General features: G+C 46.0%; 1 protein-coding gene across 1 annotated transcript; it reads right to left on the bottom strand.

Annotated features, from left to right (window-relative positions):
• Positions 1–445: 445 nt before the first annotated feature.
• On the bottom strand, positions 446–18,400 carry LOC139352142 (ATP-binding cassette sub-family C member 4-like). The gene is made up of 30 exons (XM_070994243.1): positions 18,170–18,400; positions 17,567–17,677; positions 15,254–15,374; positions 14,682–14,906; positions 14,356–14,445; positions 13,131–13,294; positions 12,727–12,852; positions 11,650–11,899; positions 11,241–11,348; positions 10,916–11,005; positions 10,615–10,806; positions 8,027–8,121; positions 7,614–7,700; positions 7,003–7,099; positions 6,289–6,483; positions 5,260–5,397; positions 5,068–5,105; positions 4,874–4,971; positions 4,640–4,786; positions 4,330–4,409; positions 3,967–4,117; positions 3,756–3,875; positions 3,570–3,680; positions 3,335–3,435; positions 2,807–3,154; positions 2,525–2,614; positions 2,075–2,247; positions 1,820–1,925; positions 1,351–1,485; positions 446–1,268 (listed from the first exon to the last, which is right to left on the bottom strand). Exons 1-30 carry the CDS (start codon positions 18,241–18,243, stop codon positions 1,179–1,181), a joined length of 3,951 nt encoding a protein of 1,316 aa, XP_070850344.1. The 5' UTR covers positions 18,244–18,400; the 3' UTR covers positions 446–1,178.
• Between the last annotated feature and the right edge of the window lie 504 nt (positions 18,401–18,904).

Raw genomic sequence — 18,904 nt, 5'->3', positions numbered from 1 at the left:
GTACTTTAAATGGTCAAACTGGTTCATAGGACTACTCAGACTCTACAGCTGCATGGTGATAAGAATCCACTGATCCCACAATTAAGTCGCAGATGGCACAATTTCTAGCACCTGAGTGACAAAATCAACCAGCTCAGAGTAAAGTGAGGTCTTTTCCTGCATTTAAGGATCACGTGTTTGCTCTCCAAAGATACTCTGTGCTGTGAACCCAAACATGAAAGATTTAAACCGTAATACAGACTGTCATAATGTGCTTTGTTTTTATGAATCCCGTCTCATAAAGATCACTCCAGTTTTACCTAAGTTCTGGTCCATGTCTTGATGGTCATGTTTTTTTTCTTGTCAGACAATGACAAGCCTTTTGCCTGTTGCCCGTCCAGAAGACATCCTTAACACGGTAAAACTCTTTGTATTTATACTTTGATCCAAAGGACGTGGCCACAGTGAGATTTGTAGGTGTTTATGCAGCATTTGACATAAAAACGGACAAGTTGAAACAACAAAGTGTTAACATGTAAGATAGTCAATACCAAAAAGTGTCATAATTGGAACAGTAATTGAACGCAGTGCCACCTGATCTTCCTCCCTGTAAACCTAAGTCAGCGGAGTGAACGGAAAGTATAAAAACTTAACATGTTTTAGATCAGTAAATTTCAGCACATCAATGTACAAAATGCATTTTTACTGAGATCACGTTAAGTGCTGTGTCATGTCAGATTTGGTCATCACTAGCTGCGCAACAGCGCATACAAACACAAAGGCAACTTTGGATACACATAGAGTCAATCATTGGTTAAATTAACACGTGCAAACCTGAAACAAGGCACTTAGTTGTTGAAGGATTATGTGACCATTTGAAAGTAATTTCTCCAAGGCAACAGTATACTGAGCAGCAATTTAACATGAGATAAATATTGGGCATAGAAAATAAATGGTGATCTATGCCAACAGTTTGTACAGCAGTGATTTCCAAGCCGTGTCAGCTCGAAGGAGACGACAGCATAACGCGCATGTAGTTGGACGGATCGGCTGCGCTGAGGCGGCGCCTCTGCAGATCCTCACGCTCTCCTCACCAGCTGCTTGAGGCCCTTCTCTCCAGGCGCTGTGCTCTCACCACAGGCTGGAGGGGCGCAGCACGAGCCCAGACGCTTTCTCAAGTCTTCAGGCGAGGCAGCAGCTCATAGAGCCGTCTCAAAGATAACCAAGTTACCGTCTGCGGTCTCTGCGTGCCCGTTTGAAATGCTGGGATGGTCTCTGCTGTCGTGAGCCTGAAACGACATCGACCGTCAGATTCGCTTCCGAGCAAACACAGTAGGGAGTGTATAAAGTGACTGTGAGGGTAAAACTCACCTGTTTAGCTGCCTCTCGTAGAGCTGCTGCCTCCTGTTTGCCAGTCTGCTGCACCATTTTGTAAAAGATGCCTTCTGGGTCTTGAAGCAGGGTGTAAGGGTCGTCATAGGCGTGAATTTTCCCTGCATCTAGAACCTGGAGACAAAACCAGATGTTTGTTTGCATGTAAACAGTATGCCATGTTGTTTCAGGTACATTGTTGGCCTCAAGGGAATGTCCCTCGTCCTTAAGATGTGGGTGGACTGCTGAGTCGAGGGGTTGGCTCTCCCATGTTGTGCCATTCCTCGCTGCATTGCACTGCATAAACTACACTGCTCTGCTTGCGTCTGGGTGTTTTGTCCTCAGGGTGGACAAGTGGATAAATATGCTTTCAATGTACTGGAAACACGCTTTTAAGTAGATTTTTTTAGCTACTCTGACTTAATAAACTGACAGCCGAGTGTTCATGAATGTGGGGGAGGGGACTCACCAGTATCCTGTCGCTGTCTATGATGGTGTTGAGGCGGTGGGCGATGGTCAGCACAGTGCAGTCTCTGAACTTTTCCCGTATGGTTTTCTGGATCAGCTCGTCCGTCCTGCAGAGACATCAGAGACATGCAGCTTATCATGTAACATCAATAAAGTAGTTGTTAAAAAACACGTTAACACTTTGGTACAAAACTGGAAGTTGTCCAGGCAGATTCTGCTGCTGTCTACTGTCTGGAGTGAGCGCTGTCAGCAGTACCTGGGGTCCACATTGGCTGTGGCCTCATCGATAATGAGGATGCGGTTCTTCCTCAGGATGGCTCTGGCCAGACACACCAGCTGTCTCTGGCCCACGCTGAAGTTGGAGCCTGACTCGGCCAGAACCGTCTCCAGCTTAGCAGGCAGCTCCTCCACCGCAGCCTTCAGCTGCACCTGCGGAGAACGTGGAGAAGCTCAGCACGTTACTGTACGAGCGTGCGATCGTCTGCTGCTCCGCGACGAGCAGGACTGAAGCCTCCCCCTGACAGTCTGTGCTACTGCTCTGATTTATTCGGTCTGTAAAATTATTTTCCAGACAAGTTACTACACTTACAAGATGTATCAGGGTCACCAGCTCCTTCAGCTTCTTAAAGTCTGTACTTTGATCTGAGAGTGATTTCAATCCTGTGCCTGTGCTCTTCATTGTCTCTGATGTTTTCTGGTGACTGACCTCTTGCAGAGCGTTCCACAGCTCTTCATCTGTGTGTTGGTTAAAAGGGTCCAGGTTCTTCCTCATGGAGCCTGTAAACAGCACCGGGTCCTGGAAAACAAGAGGCGGGGGGGGGGGGGTCAGATGTTACTCTACAGGCGGGACACTATGTGGACAAAACAAGGTTGAATACATTTGTTTTCTACACTGATCTTGTGCAGGCACCAGTAATTTCTAAACATTTTAACAATGATGGCAGACAGCCGCTGGAATTCATGGCCTCGTGTGTCAGCGTCTGTTCACCTGAGGGATGATGGACATCTTCTGGCGCAGGTCATGGAGGCCGATCTCAGAGGTTAAAACGCCGTCGATGTAGATCTTCCCCTGAGGCTCTGCCAGGCGGAAGAGAGCTGAGACCAGGGAGCTTTTCCCAGCGCCGGTCCTTCCCACGATGCCGACCTTCTCCCGGGGTCGGAACATCGCTTTCATGCCATGCAGCACCATCGGTCCGTCGTCACTGTAGGAGAAGCTGACCCGGTCGAAAGTCACCAGGCCTTTACTGGGCCAATCAGGAGGAGGACGCTTCTTGGTTTCCCAGGGTGCTTCACTCTCCAGGTCAGTGTACTCCACCACCCTCTCCACTGACGTCATCTGAAGACAGGAGAGATGCAGCAAACATTCACCTCGCATCTTTTTCTTTCATTTTTTCCATCATATTTCTGTACATTTCAAACATATTCTTACAGACGTTGTATAAATGGTTCTCCTCTCTTTATCTCAGCATGCTCCCCCGTATTAATCATGTCCCCTGTGCAAAAAAGAGCACCTTACCATGTTCTCCACCTCGGCACTCTGCCTGACACCCCACTGGAACATGCCCATCAGTGTGACAGAGTAGGACAGAGCCAAGCCAACAGAGCCGGCATCCAGCTCTGACACAAGCAGGAAAAAGATTTCATGTGTTACCGCAATGGACAAGATCTCCAGAATCAAACTCTTCAGTCAACATCGAACAAAGTTTTGTTAATCATGTGTCGCGCGTTCACAGATTGAAAATCTTCCTTACGGTCTCTGAGCAGCAGGCAGCCAAAGGTGGTGACAGTGACAAAGATGGAGCAGATGCCGTCAAGGCGGAGAGCGAACCAACGAGAGGTGGTGAGGAACAGGAACCAGGCCGCTGTTCAGGACAAGGAGGCATGTTACTGACACAGCTCACAAAAGCGTCTTATTGATGGACGGTGCTGAGGCTGACCTGAGTGCAGATCCTGATGGGCGTCAAAGGCTTTCTGGAACCTCTCCTCTGCTCCGAAGGCTCGGATCGTCCACAGGCCCTGAAGAGACGAGGACAGGTGGGAGAAGACTGGACTCCGTGCTGCAGGGAAAACCACAGCACACGCATGTTATGTTTTCTGTCATGACACAGAAACGTTTGAGCCATGATGCTTCCACTGTGGGACACTCACTGGTGGACTCGAGGCGCTTGATGCCTCTGGAGGTCCGCAGAAAGTAGCGGCGCAGGTAGAGGAAGAAGAGAAGCAGGGGGACCACAGGGATGAGGATCCAGGGGATCACTGACACCGACACAGCGATCACACCGAGAATCTGCAGGAACACCTGCGCAGAGCAAACAAACCACATTACTGTTCGACATGCTAACGTCAAGTCTTGAATCCAGTTTGTTCTCATGCTGTTTGTGAAGCTTTCATTAGACGTCAACAGTCTTCTGTGGGCCTCACATAATAATACTGATTGTAAATACGAGTAAATTCTGAATTACATAAAAATGTAGTGAAACGCTGTGCAAGTGCTCTGCGATCTCTGCTCACCTGAATGAAGTCCACAAAAGTCCACGGCATGTTTGAATCCAGCTGGCCGATATCCTTTGAAAACCTGTTTAGGACTCTTCCTGAGATGAGAGAATATACAGAATATCATACTGTGGAAATAATAACAGCTTTTTTTAGTAATGCTCCAACAATTCTTCTTCTTCTTAAATGTTTGCAAGGATTTCTGCCTTTCAAAGAGATAAAACAACTCAGAGGAGGCAAGCACCTACAGAGAAACACATCTAAACTAATGGCCAAAATATGAGACAAATGTTCTTATTAACTAAGGGTAATGTCTACATTGGCTTACCGATAGGGTTGATGTCAAAGAAGCGCACAGGCGTTCGGAGTATGGCGCTGAACATGCGGTTGTGCAGACACTGTGTGCTCCTCACCAGCACGTTGAACATAATCAAAGTCCTGATGAATCCAAAAACGATGGTGGCCAGAGTCAAACCTGTAAAAACAAACAGCAGGTTACTACTGAAATGCCGCACAGTGCGTACAGCGCAGAGTAACACGACAACATATGACGTCAGATTACCTCCATAAATACCCAGGTAGAAGTCTAGATTGAGCTCTTCGGTGGCGTTCTGGACGATGGTGGTGTTAGTGGGAGTCAGCTTCTCCTGCTCGTCAGCCCTTATCGGTCAAAAAGTTAGAAAATTAGACAAAAAAAAATCTGAGACCTGTGAGAAATACAACACTCGGCATCTTTCTAGTGGTTTTCCTACTTACCAGTAAGCCAGCCACCAGTCCTGCATGATGTACGCTCCCTAGAGAGCAAACAATGAACAATATGTTAGTGTGTTTCTCAATGCGCTCATTCTTACATTCACTCATCGTGCAAACTTCTTCTCACATCACTGAGCTAACGTGCAGAAAGTGAAAGGACATCCATGACTGTCCTCTGCTGGGCTTCTTGCATACCTGAGCCAGAAGGTTCATCAGTATGACAATGACCAGGACCAGCACGCTGGCTCCAGCTCTCAGGTACTTCACATACAGACTCACTCCAATGGTCCCATGAGCGCGACTCTCCTCTGCTACCGTCTGCACCGGCTCTGCCTGTGTGGACAACAGCAGAAAAATGACATACTCAACAACAACGCAGCCTCTGTATGGCTGCATCTGATTGAACTCATAGGGAAATTACTCAAGGGTTTGTCAGCTTAAACCTGCAACAGCTGATTAATGACGCTTTTTGCCCACTTGAGGGCAGCAGTCTGTCATGTTGTGTTGTGTTGTGCTGAGCAGGCAGTGTACTGTGTGCTATGTCGTGTAATACCATCCTATACTATATCAATGTGCAATGTTCATATCAATGTGCAATATCAGTATTGTGTTTATATTTCATTATTCCTTGTTTATACTGTTTGCTTTGATATTTAATGTCCTTTTACTGATGCCCTCTATGTTTGCGATACACTTTTGCTGCTGTAATACCTGAAATTCCCCACTGTGGGACTAATAAAGGTATATCTTATCTTATCATGCTAAACTGTGCAATGCTATGACAGTACAGAATACTATGATCCACCATACTACACCACGTCATGATATACTTACGTTTAGTTTACTTCTGTTTGGACATCTTTACTTTTAATTCTGTCTGCACTGGACATCTGTACTTTTAGTCCGATTGCACTGGACATGTGGACATTTTTACATGTTTTACCTTTAACTTTTAATTCTTTGCTTGCTGTGCTTTTAGATTATTTATTGCACGCCTTTTACTTAAAATTTGTGGAATATGCTGGAACTTGTGAATTTCCCTTGGGGATGAATAAAGTATTATCTATGCTAGGCCACACCATGCTATAATATGACATGCTATATTATGCTGATAAACTACACTCTACCATACTATACTGATTTATTGAGATACACACTGGACACACACCACAGGATTGAGAAGACGGTCTCAGACAAAGAAAAGAGGAGCAATGATGTACGAACTGGTAACTGGTCTCCATCTTTGACCGAGTGCACGGAGGAGGTGTGTGACAGCACAGAATTCTGGGACAGAGTCCTGCTCCTGGCGGGGGTGTCTGACGGGGACTGCTGCTGCTCCTCCTCCTCCTTCAGCAGGGAGGTGAAGTCCAGTCCAGACTGCTGCAGCTCTGTGTACGTCCCCTTTGCCACCATGTGACCCTGACATGTAGACACAGAGTTAGGAAACTGCTGCTGTGTTCACATCACACTGCCAACATCTAAATGCTGTCTCACCATGAACACGCCAAACTGCAGACATCTTGAATCACAAACAGTCTGAATTACTGAATTGTATAAACTGTCAACACACACAAAAAAAAGCTGTTGAAGCTCTCTGTGAATTAGCAGCCATGTTGATTTCCATATCCTACTTAAACTAGCTCTAAGTGACTCAAATGGCAGGTATGGACCGCTCAGATTTCATTTGTACCCAGACAGAATTAATTATGAATGAATGACTGCTGCACTTTCTCTTCAAGTCCAAATAAAACAACATTGTGACAGCGGTTGGTTCAAGCCTGCATAAACACACACCATATTTTGTTTTGTAGGAAGAGAAGAAGATTAGGATTGGATGTGAGAACACAGAGAAATATGAGTGGTTCTAACGTGAGTGAAGCAAACTGCTGCACGTCTTTCTTCAGACTGTAAATACTGGACATGGAGTCCAGAACCAACCTCCTTGAGGACCACAATCTGGTCGGCCGCCTTCAGGTACTGCAGCTGGTGGGTGACCAGGATACGAGGCTTGTTCTTCAGCAGGCCACAGATGCACCTGATTCAGGAGCATACGGTGAAGATCATGTCAGGTTTTAGCACTAATGCGTGTACTTTAGCAGTATGTTGGGATCAGACACAGTACATGTATGAGGGATTTGTTTTTCTCTCTGTGTGTGCCTTACTATTCCAGCCTGACTATTCTCAAAGAGGCACAGTGCGACAGGAAGCGTGGGGCCAGTTTCAATTGTCTACCTGACACTAGCAGCACCGCACCTCTTCCTGGCTCAGGTTCAGTTCTTTAAAACACTATGAACCTTTTCTTGATCTTCTTGGCGACATTATGCAACAATGCAGACGCACTTCCGCCCCTCTTTTTACGGGAACTTTCTGCTCCAGCTTTGAGGTTCTCTATGACCAGCACACTCCAGTATGTTCCAGTTTGGTAGATCAAATGAATCCCCCCGGCTGTGGTTTCACAGCGTGTGAGAGCTGCTGCTCTGTTATGAGAGCATGTGGACACATTAAGTGAAAAACCATGCAAACTGAGCAGGTTACATATAGTCACTCACTGTTCAAAGAGGTGTCTCCCGACCTCAGCATCCACAGCACTTAAAGGATCATCCAGGAGGTAGATGTCTGCATCCTGATACACGGCCCTGATGAAACACACACACAGTTACGTAAGACGGCATGCAGCTACAACACCGTGCGGAGAGTTTTGCTGCTCACTCTTTGCTCTGCACCCATCTCTTGTGCTGTGCCATCACTGGGGTGAAATTTGAGCTTTGTTACACTGATGATAGGCAGCTGTTCACTAAAACTAGCTGATCCATGTTGTGCTAAAACTTGTAGCAGCTCATGTAGCCTCGAACAGATTTCAGGAGCGGGATACAGAGGTCATATCAATACATGTATATTGTTTTCTTTTTATTATATTGATACGTATTTGACACTGTTTCATGGATTTGGACTCTGCTCTGACCTCGCCAGGTTGACACGAGCTTTCTGTCCCCCGCTGAGTGTGGCTCCTCTGTCCCCAATCAGTGTCAGGTCTCCCTCTGGGAGCAGCTCCATGTCCTGCACAAATGGACAGTCACACCAAACTTTACTATATGTTTAAAGGAGCGTGTAAAATGACAGGCCTTCACTTCCTAAACAGAGGTCAGGAGCAACAACATGATTCTTTGAAAGCGCTTTCCAGACACTGGCAGTAGAAAAGGGGAAACTGAGACGAAGCTGTGTCGCAAGGATGACTGCATCAATGAGGAAGTTCAGGACACTTTAGAAACATTTAGACATTTATCATAATCAGTATCTTCCCTTCTACAAGCTTGAACAAACAGGTTCATGTCAGCTAAATCCAAAGGTAATATGGGAATAACGTGCATTGCAGCATTACTGCTGCTGCACTCAAAAGGCCGCCATGTTGCTACGACTGTAATAAACACTTTGTCATTTGAGTCATTTTCAAACAAAAATGCCAAACATAAATGTGTATTTTGTGTGTACCACACTCTCCTGTGTGCAGTAATTACTGTTTTGTCTGGGTTTTTCTTCCAGGAAAAGTCTGTTGAAGTCCGACGTATTTGAATCTCTCCACAGATAATATACCCTGTGAAAATAATTCACAAGTTGAAAAACACGCAGCTGCTTCTCTGACGTCTGCCCTCTTTCTGCCAGTTTGTTGAAGAGTGAGTTTACAGTTTATTTCAGTCAATCCAGAGTGAGAGACAATTGCTGGAGCAGTGAAAAGACAAGCCCAGAAGATTTAACTGCAGTGTGTTTCACGGTGATTAAATCACTGTTTCTGTGAATGGAGTCTGGTGCTTTGGTGAGTGATATAATGTCTGTGTCTGCTTCTTGTTTAATGCTGATAACAGACTCACATGCATGAAAACGCAAGTAATGCCACTGAACATGATATAGCCGCGTATTAAAGGACGGAAACGGTTTATGGAATAAGGGAGTGCTGGACAATTCCACCATATTGGGCCTGATAAAAGAAGATGGTCATTGCATTTGGCTTGCATCAGAGCCACACTGTTTATTTTCTTATTTCACATGGACAAAGTCAGACTCACAGGTAACTGATTTACTGGACACAGCTTCAGTAACCCGTCCTTGAGTGACAGTGAGAGTCAATCACAGGTCAACCTCTGCTGCTGGTCAGACACGTGAGGGAGCGGAGGCAGCTCATATTTTAAGATGCACTGCTCTCCACCAACCTAGCTAACGATGACAATGGCTGACGAGAAAGAGCAGCAACAAAGGGCACTGCATAGCACCCACTGTGCACCACACGGCCCTTCACATACAGTTCACGACAGGCAGAAAGATCACACTGACCTGCGGGTCAGCTTCGCCGGGTCGCTGCTGTCAATGGCTGAGCAATGAATGAGTCAGCAAATAGTCAGCTTGTTTTTAGAGCCACTGTGAGCGATGGCGGCTGGTTGGACTCACTGACAGTCTCAGCTTGTGTCAGATAATATCAATACCTGAATATCCATGAGTCATCTTAAAGCCCCTGAAAACGTGGCTTTAATTATTTGTTTACATCAAATATTGACGGACACATTGTCATATAAGGAGTAAGTCCACAACAGTGAGTAAGAAGCAATGGTGGAAGTTTCCCTGAAGCTAATGAGGAGGAGTTTGGCTCTTCATCTGGACCGTATTTCTGCATTGAGAGGATTTTGACCCCAAACACTTCCACTGGAGAGACAAAGTAAACAAACAGGAAAGCTAATGAGGGTTGTTGTTCAGAGTCTGTGGCCTGTGACCCAACGCTGCTCTGTCAATATAAGATCTCCGTCTACGTAGACAGACACTGTTACTGATATCCTGTCAAATTCATTTTTCCTCAAAGGAGAGCTCATTCATATTTACAGAGCAGATGTTTGCTGTCGCAGAATAAACTGGTTATGGCCAAAAATGTGCTTCGTCATTCACAGTGAGCTCGATCTTTGAGCAGCTTATCGTTGAGTCCAACGGGACGGACGTGCAAACCAACACGCCAAAAACATGACGCCTCCGGCCATGGCTGTCACCTGTGTGGGTGTGGTTTGATAAGATTTGATTTACAGCAGTCGGGCAGCATGAAAAAACAACTGTGATCACTTTTTGATTAAACGCTGAACTCTGATTGGCACCTGGTCCGTTTTCCAACTGAGCCCTGCACTTCAAACCAGCAAGGAAAGCAGAAATGTACAAATCTCTCATGTCAAACCACCAAAAGTGTCCTAAAGATGGCAGAAAACACCTCTGCTACTCACAGAAAGATGTTGTTTCAGGGCCTTTAATTAAAACTTTCTCTCCAGCTTATGGATGAGAACATATGAAAGCTGCCGTCATATTGTGGTTAGTATTTGTAACTCCGGCCTGAAAGCATCATTAATTTTTATGCCTGCAATTCATTATGCAGTAATATGTTGCTCTGGTGTCGTTAGTAGTGTTATTACCCCATGACTGATAAGGCCAGACTGAACAGAGAGCCCTGCTGTGTGAGACAAAGCCCTAGTCAGCATGAGACCTTTAGTCTACATGTAAAGCGATAATTAAACAATCTCTCACCCTCTTCAGAGCGCACGCTTTGATGACTTGTTCGTACTTCTGGGGGTTCAGCTCCTTCCCAAACAGGATGTTACTGCGGATGGTTCCTGGGAACACCCAGGGCTGCTGGGCAGCGTAGGTCAGCTGACCTTTGACCTTCAGCACCCCCTTTTCATCCGGCAGCTCTCCCAGGATGGAGCTCAGCAGTGACGACTGGACGGACACGCAGGCACAAAGATGAAACGTGAGCTGGCTGAACAATGTACACAAACTACCTGAACTACTCCACCTAAATACTGCTCTGATTGGAGCGTCGACTAACCTTTCCAGCTCCCACCGGCCCAATCACAGCCAGCAGCTTATTGGAGTTCAGAGTGAAGGAGATGTTGTGCAGAGACGGAGCATCCAGACTCTGCAGGAGGTACAAGACATTATAATATAATAACAGAGAAAAGATGCAACTACTGGGTGTACATTTCTTGTCACCTCAGCCTCCAGTTCAAGCATTCCTGCACATTTTGCACCATCCAATTTGTATTTGCAAACCAGCGGGCGATGACAGGTTACAGAAATTGGATTGTCTTATTCTAATGAATCAGCTCCTGGTATTCCTGGTGCTGTGAACCAGTGAGAGCGAGGCGTCTGACCTTGTCCCAGTAGCAGGTCAGGTCCTGGATCTCCACTGAGGCGTCCTTCCTCTCATCCTGCAGCAGTGCAGCGTTTTTTTTTTCTATCTCATCCAGCAACAGGAATTCCTTGACCATGAGAAAATAAAAACAGTCAGCGCCAACTTAAATGTGTGCTGCAGCGTTCATGCAAATCGTTCGGTAATGTTTCATGACCGCAGGTTTATGATTACATTTAAAGCTAACAATAGCTTAATTAAAAAAAAAAAGAAGAGGAGGGAGGAGGTTAGACGTTAATCTGCGTATAAACAGCTGCCTTCATTGAAGAAAGACTAGTATATCAAAAGAAGCAATGTCTTCCCCCTCCTTCGATTCTTAATAAAGAGGGGCCGACAGTATTTTGGGTGGTGGGCGCTTTCGATCATCTTACCTGAATCCTGCGGATGCTGACGCGGCTCTCGAACAGCTTCTCGACGGCACTGGGGAAGAAGAGTGTGACGGTGAGTCGCACAGCTGAGTACAGGGACACCGTCACGAAGACACGGCTGGCCGTGATGGTGTTTCCCAGGAGGACGTAGAGGGTGAAGGTGACGAAGACGATGATCTTGCTGGCGCAGAAGAAGGAGGCCATGTTGAGGCCTCGCAGGTAGGAGCTCTTCATGATCTTGGAAATCTCCTTCCTAAGATGACACACAGAGATCCAACAGTCACAAGACCAGGCTTTTACTTTACTTTTGACAATTACAGAAATCATCAGATGACAGATACAAATCACCAGCGTCTGTTCAGACTTCAGGACGATATGGGCTTCAGATTAGATGAGAATAAGATCAAGAGGAGCCACATGGCGTGGGAACAGCCAGTGGGAACAGGGGAGCTGAAACTCCGGGAGAAGAGCCGGGAGAGGGGCACAGAGTTCAACAGGGCTGGCAAGCACGCGATGCATATTTCATCATTTATCACCATCAAATCATTTTTATAATTCATTTTGGAACAGATTATCAGTGTGTTCTTGCCAGATTTGCCTGCAGCACTGGGAAAAAAATACAGCGGATGCCAACACTATCAGTGCATCACACACATTGGATTGACTGAACAGCCCAATGACGGCCAGGATGAATCGCAGGCAGGACGTTTTATGTTTTAATTGTAGTGGTAAGCAGCTCCTTTAAACACTGATTAGCCTAGCGCTGTGGATCGCATATCAAGGAAGACACCCAGTTGAGAGCAGTGGGCGTGCCTCAGATCCCGATGGGCACAGGGCCAGCTGGGTGTGGTTTCCACACTGTTTCAATGTGGCATGCAAAGCAACATGTGCACAGCCTGAATCGACTGCATTGTGCAGCAGCTAAACACGATGTATCCCAACGGCATCTCCAACAATACGGACTAGTAACAATGAGTGATTTAGAGCAACTGATGGCATTTCTAAGATCTGAGGGCAACACCCAAAACATCATTATCACCTTAAAAATCTTTTCTGTGACAAGACCTTTCATGTTTTTACCTTCTGACATCAGAGACCAGAGCAGCGAAGGGTTTCTCCCAGGCGTACATCTTGATGATCCGAATCCCAGACACCACCTCGTTCATTGTGCGGATCCTGTTGTCTGTCAGAGCGGCCGTCTTACTCCTGCAAAGAAGTTGAGAGGGCGGACATCAGCGCAAAGAGCCGGTGTGGCTAGAGAATTTACACAGAATGACGCCATCTCCTCTTTGATCTGCTCGTGCTTTGTAAAAGCGTGTAACCGCACGCGGTTGGTGCCAATGTCATTCAGCACCACGTTTTGTTTCACGTGGCTCACCTGCTGAGTCGCAGGTAAGGAAACCCAAAACACGGGTAACTTTAAAGTACAACTAAAACGGTGAAATAAGACAAAACATACTAGAAAGAGGGTACTGTGGGCTGACCTGAACTTGGAAAACAGCCTTCCGAACAGGGTCTGCACGGGCATCAGGAACATGAGGACCACCATGCCTGCCAAGCACGACGGACCGATCTCCAACCACAGCAGCCCCACGACCACCGCTGCCTGGAGGGGCCCTACCCACAGGAAGTGCAGGAAGATGGTGACCTGTTAAGAATCTGTCGTGAATGATTTGCACAACGATCAGAAAAGCAAAGCATTGAACGAGTGATCGCTCAGATCCAGGGTTGCTCTGGAGAGGCATGTGTAATTATCTCCACAGTCTCAGCACAGGGCAGGTTTTACAGCGAGGGCAGAGTCACTTGACAGGTTCACACAAAACACTTTAATCCAAAGCAGCAGGACAGCATAGCGTAATGTCTAATTAACAGCCCCTCTGCCAAGAAACAAATGACCTGCAGACACTGTGGAGATTTCGCAGCGGGCTCTGACCTCCTGATTAAATCGAAACAACACTCCGGCGGGACGAGCCGGCTCGCCACTGCTTCAGTGAACGCTGGCAATACAGCGCTGGTGTGAGACACCGCAACCACACACGTTTCAAAACATGCCACACACACCAGAACAGCGTCTCTTGCCAAGAGCTCAAATGCTTCATGAGTGCCGACTTGTAAAATTAGGTCAAACGAGCATTCCTCGAGTTGACGTCACCAGGCGACGGCGTCTTTTCTCCCGTAATAAGTATCATGATCCAGGTAATAGTCTGAACAGATTGTGAGTCATCCAGGTGAGCTGGAGATCTAGAAATAGACCTGCATTTCTAGATCTCACCTGCACAATTTGCTTGGGGGAAACTCATAGTTAGATCACAATCTTCAGCTTGAATAGCATTAGCGTAACAGATCTAAAAGATGATAAAGAAATATAAGAGAAAATAAAAGTAACACAGAGTGAAGGATGCAGCTGATGTCTCACTAGAAAACTACCTTGTCTGCTCCTCATGTAAATCCTGTATGTGCCGTGTTTACCAGCCGCAAAATTACACGCCCTCAGTGAACCCTGAGACGTACAAAATCTCTGGCAACAAGTCTGCAACTGCTCCCTTGAGGCATTTTCAATAAGGAGAGAGACATGCATCTTGCAAATGCTCATGCAAACGACTTTAATTATACTGCATGTGTGTGCTATTGTTGCTATTGTTGCTATTGTTGCCTCGCAGCAGAACCAGCAGCCCTTTTTGGTGGCTAAAAGCCTTAAATTTCATGTACCTCATCAAACTTGTTGACGTCATTGGAAAGGAGGTTGACAATCTGGCCTGTGGTGGTCTTTCCCATGGCTGAGCTGCTGAGACACAGAGCCTGGAAAGAGATGGGAATCGCCGTCAGCAGAAAGACAGAGGTATAAAATGCAAAATGAAAGTCATTTCAGAGCTGTTCAACAAATCCATTCAAAGGATTTCGTGTTATCCTGCTTTTGTCTCAAATGCACTACTTTAAGGATTACAGACAGAACTTGGCAGGCTGTGCCACAGATGAGAATTCAGGATTTACTTTCAGTACCCTGTACATGGGAGGTGAGGAGTCCTCCTACTGACCTTCTCGTAGATCATGTGACACATTGCCACTCTGATCTTCATGCCCGCTCTCTGGACGTGGTAGAAGTAGAGGTGATGGAGCAGCGCCAGGCCGATAGTGCATATGGACAAACCCGCTGCGTAGCCCAGGGTCTGATTCAGAGCTATGGTGTCGTCTGGGTTGTAATTTTCAAAGTACAGGATCATCTGGCCCAAGACGACGGGCTGGACCACCTTGATGACCTCCTGATATGCAGGACGGGAGATGAAGAAGGGTGAGCATCGCCACGCACTGACTACAGCGGACAATTATCGACAAACCACAGCACGGTCACATCAAAACCTGTTGAACGGGGCAGTGCTTTGGCTGCTTGGACGGACTGTTTTTAATTATCTGTTGTGTTTGCTTTGTCTAAAATATGCTGCTGAAAACACAACCCCGATTCCAAAAAAGTTGTGCAAAACATTGCAAACAAACTGCCTTGAGGCATCGTGTTCACATCCTCTATAAGATCATGCGAACCTCGCCCCGTCCTTGCATGCGAACTTCATTTATTTACCCTTTTCAGCTCATTTTCAAAGCTCACACTTACCTCAATGAGGGTGAAGAATCCCAGCACTGCATAGGATTTCCAGTAGCACTTAATGATGGCTTTTGCGAGTCGCGGCTGCCGTAGCTCTTTGGTAGCCAGCTGGACTTCATGGTCCCAGTATCTGTCACATACAGGTGCCATGTTATTTTTGCATGTGTAATAAGCAGTGGAGCCTTGCATCCGGCCAAGTCCGGGCTTGCCTTGTGTGGCAGCGTTCACATAATTGCATAATCAAACAGAGGCTTCCCTTTCACTTAATGGAAGACAGGTAGAGTGATAATAGTCAGGCAAACTGTGGTCAAGTCCAAACCTGTACAATACCTTTCATATCCACAGCCCCTGGTCTTTGGGTGGGATGGGGTACTTTCAGTGAGCTGAGTTACCTAAAAATCACATCCCTGCTCAGCTGCTATGGAAAACGCAGGTGCTCCAACAGACTTTCATTCATAAAAATGTGTTGGGGACTATTTTCAGTGGCGGATTAATCCACATTGATGTGTTTTTAATACTTTTTTTGACAACAGTGGCACACGAGGCTTTGGATGCACGCACACAAACACTTGTTAGTAGGATACAGGCATTGTTTCTTGGGTCTTTTCTGACAACATAAGACTTAACTGATCCCACACTGGGGAAACTCACTTGTTAGTAAATAGGAGACTGATTTACAGACTGGTTTACACCTGGAGGAGACTCAGTGATTGGACGCTAAACATACGTAGCCTCCGCTGTTTGCTCTCACGCACGTCGTAAAAAAGGTTTTCCTCATAAACCTGAGTCACCTGATAACACTGGAAATGATTGACTTGAGTTGACAACGGTCATTATTGCACCCACCATTAAGCTTTAAGCTTATTTATGAATTACAACTTGTTTTTATAAGAAACAAAATATTAACCTTTTCTTGTAGTTCAGTCTTGGCACACTGCACACATCAGAGCAAACCATTTTAACGCAATACCAGTGGTTCCCACTGGAGACTGGGACCCTCACTGGGGTCGCAAAAGGTCATGAGAGGGTTTGAACATTACAGCAGAAAAAAAAACAAAACAAAACATATTTCTGCTCCACAAAATCCAGACTTTATTTTAATGTCTGCTTATTTCTCTTGTAAATCACTCATTCATTCTCTCTCCTCAAGCTACTAAAATTAAACGGATAAACGGGTACCAGTGTGACAGTGAAGTGAGAGGATTTTAAATCTCTGGAGAGTTATTACAGTGACTTTATCTTTTGAAATGACTCCATTCAGGGCTGCGTGATTAATGTTGCTGCCTAACACGTTTCTTCAAGTCTGCTCGGCCTGTTCTGTCAGCCGCAAAGCGTCGAGCCGGGCGAAAGGTTTCCTGTAGTACTGTGGAGCAGTACAGTTACTATTCCACTGATACACAGGTAACTGTGTAACACTAACGCACCAAGAAACGCAGCAATGCGCCAGAAAAGGCTGAAGAAGACTGCTGGCAAGGAAATGTGGATGTTGACGCTGGATTCAAAGTTAAATAAAATAAAGATAAACAGCTTTCCATGAGGAAGCAGACGCATTGATCATGTTCGTTAGACCTTAAGGACACATGCGTGTATTAATTAGAGGAAAACCCCGATGGGCACCTTTAAGTTTCCAAGATTTGCAAATGAGGGATTTTCAGCTTATTTCAGGTTTCCCTTTTAATTTGAGGATAAGGAACATCTTCTGCTTGAGGTGGCGGTTGTCTGAAAAGGCTTTGTACGTTCAAAAACAGGTGTTTGAAAAGAGAGGGCTGTTTTATAAGCAGTCGCAGGTGTCATAATGTGGCTTTTGTCATTTACAAAACGAAAATAACTGATATCTTTAGATATCTGAGGTGTGCATTGTACAAGTGCGACGCCCGGCTTTGTCAATACGATCAATGTGACGCTCAGTTTGGTTTGAGGTGACAGAAGTGGCCGTCCTGCCAAGGAAAGGAGCTCATGATGAAGAGCTTGCAGTGACAGCATGCTTCGTTCTATTGACAGCTCTTCAAGAGGAACACTGAGAATAACAAATCTTTTATTTCCTGATACACACAACACGACCGTCTCTCCAGTGACGTTGGACTGATTATCTGCAGCAGCAGCCCGTCTGGTCCAAAACCAGTTTTAATCTCTTCGCTGTGACATCTTTTGCCTTGAGAAGCTTTGAGATATTTGCAGATATCTTTAATCACAAGTGATTGAGAGCGGTGATACCTTCCTGTAATTCAAGTTCCAGACTTCTCAAGCTGTAACACCATGAACTGGTGAGTCGAGGTGTAATTGGAGGCTTTTTAAGTTAAGTGACTTTGAAGATATCTCTACCTGTGCAGGTCCTGGCCCAGTCTCTCTGACCCGTCCTCCGGGAGCACCTGGAACATGTCATCCTCCTCCAACCTGCGCTTGTATCCAGTGCGGAACAAGGGATTGAGCCACCTGACGGAGTAAATAATCAGAGGAGTCAGGAGGAGAGCTGCCATGGAGATGGAGGAGCTCAGTCCACCACAGACTCATGACTTTGTTCAGACGACTGGTGACATGAACACTTGTCAGATACATTAACGTGACTTAATGTGTGATTTCATACTCTTTACATGCGTAATGACATGGCTGCTGTCATTTTAGTATGACAGCAGCCGCTTAAATGAGGAACCAGAGCCAAATGCTTCAACAGGAAACCATCACTGCACGAACTGGGAGTGAAATCAGCGGTCTCCTCTCAAAGTCAAACAACTTTTCTCACATGTGAAATTTGGGGTAAGCTGAACATCAGGAGCGCGGAGTGTCTGCCCGCTTCACGGCGGACTTCATCGGCTAATAAACACTTTACATGTCAGCGAACGCACCGTGTCCGCGAGCGTTTGAATTCCCCGCTAACAGAAACTAAGCTAGCAGCGTTTTCCAACCGCTATCTTTCTGTCGACTTACCAGAAAAATATCTTGGATATAACGCCCGCCGTCGCTACTGGGTTGGTCTTGTCAGCTTTTCCGACTTCTTCCATGGTAGTCGGCACTTTCACGCTACTTTCCCTTCAACTTTGTCCCGTTCCAAAAAGTGTTTCTCCGGGTTATGTAGCGTGACTTCTGGGCGCACGCATGTTAGCCGGAGGTCGGTCCTCCGCGTTACGTGTTCACTGACCTGCACGAGCTGGCTGTTCTGAACAGATCCAAAAAAAAAAAAAAGCACCTTGAGCGGTTCGCCCCCGAAGACGTCTGATTGGCTGAAAAGAATGATCGCCCCTAATCATTGGCTCCGTTTTGTGCCCTGCGCTCAAGCGATTGGTTTAGACCACCGCTGCGTATTCCGCATAAACTAATTTGAGTCATATTTACCTTGATTTATTTGCAAAAATCTGACCAAGGCGTGGGCTGGATTTACTGCCACGATGTGCGGCATCACCACGTGATAGCTTCGTGGATAAAAAGAGGTAAACTGTTCCACAATGTGGGAATAAAACGTGTTTTAAAAACACCTCAAATTTACATGAATCCGCTGTTGAACATGCATGTTCCCATGTGACTCCACATAATTGCCTTTGACACGTGTTTCATGTTCATGTTTAATTACTGGGACAGGTGTGTTTTAAAGGTGTCCCGTAAGCTGTCTGTTGGGTGTGTGATCCTGTCAGGAAAATCTCTAGTTCCCCATATCTGTCTGTCTTT

Source organism: Chaetodon trifascialis, chromosome 24 (genome assembly GCF_039877785.1).
Source record: "Chaetodon trifascialis isolate fChaTrf1 chromosome 24, fChaTrf1.hap1, whole genome shotgun sequence".
Taxonomy (NCBI): Eukaryota; Metazoa; Chordata; class Actinopteri; order Chaetodontiformes; family Chaetodontidae; genus Chaetodon; species Chaetodon trifascialis.
Note: the sequence above shows the minus strand (reverse complement) of the source record. Positions and strands in the feature narration are given on the sequence as shown.

What these genes read in the sequence shown, in the direction of transcription:
- LOC139352142 (XM_070994243.1), bottom strand. Translation starts at nt 18,243, where the DNA reads ATGGAAGAAGTCGGAAAAGCTGACAAGACCAACCCAGTAGCGACGGCG. An exon ending in AAGATGGAGACCAGTTACCA is followed by an intron (nt 5,398 to 6,288) that starts GTTCGTACATCA and finishes TTGTCCACACAG; the next exon opens with GCAGAGCCGGTGCAGACGGT. An exon ending in TGTGGAACGCTCTGCAAGAG is followed by an intron (nt 2,248 to 2,524) that starts GTCAGTCACCAG and finishes CGTTCTCCGCAG; the next exon opens with GTGCAGCTGAAGGCTGCGGT.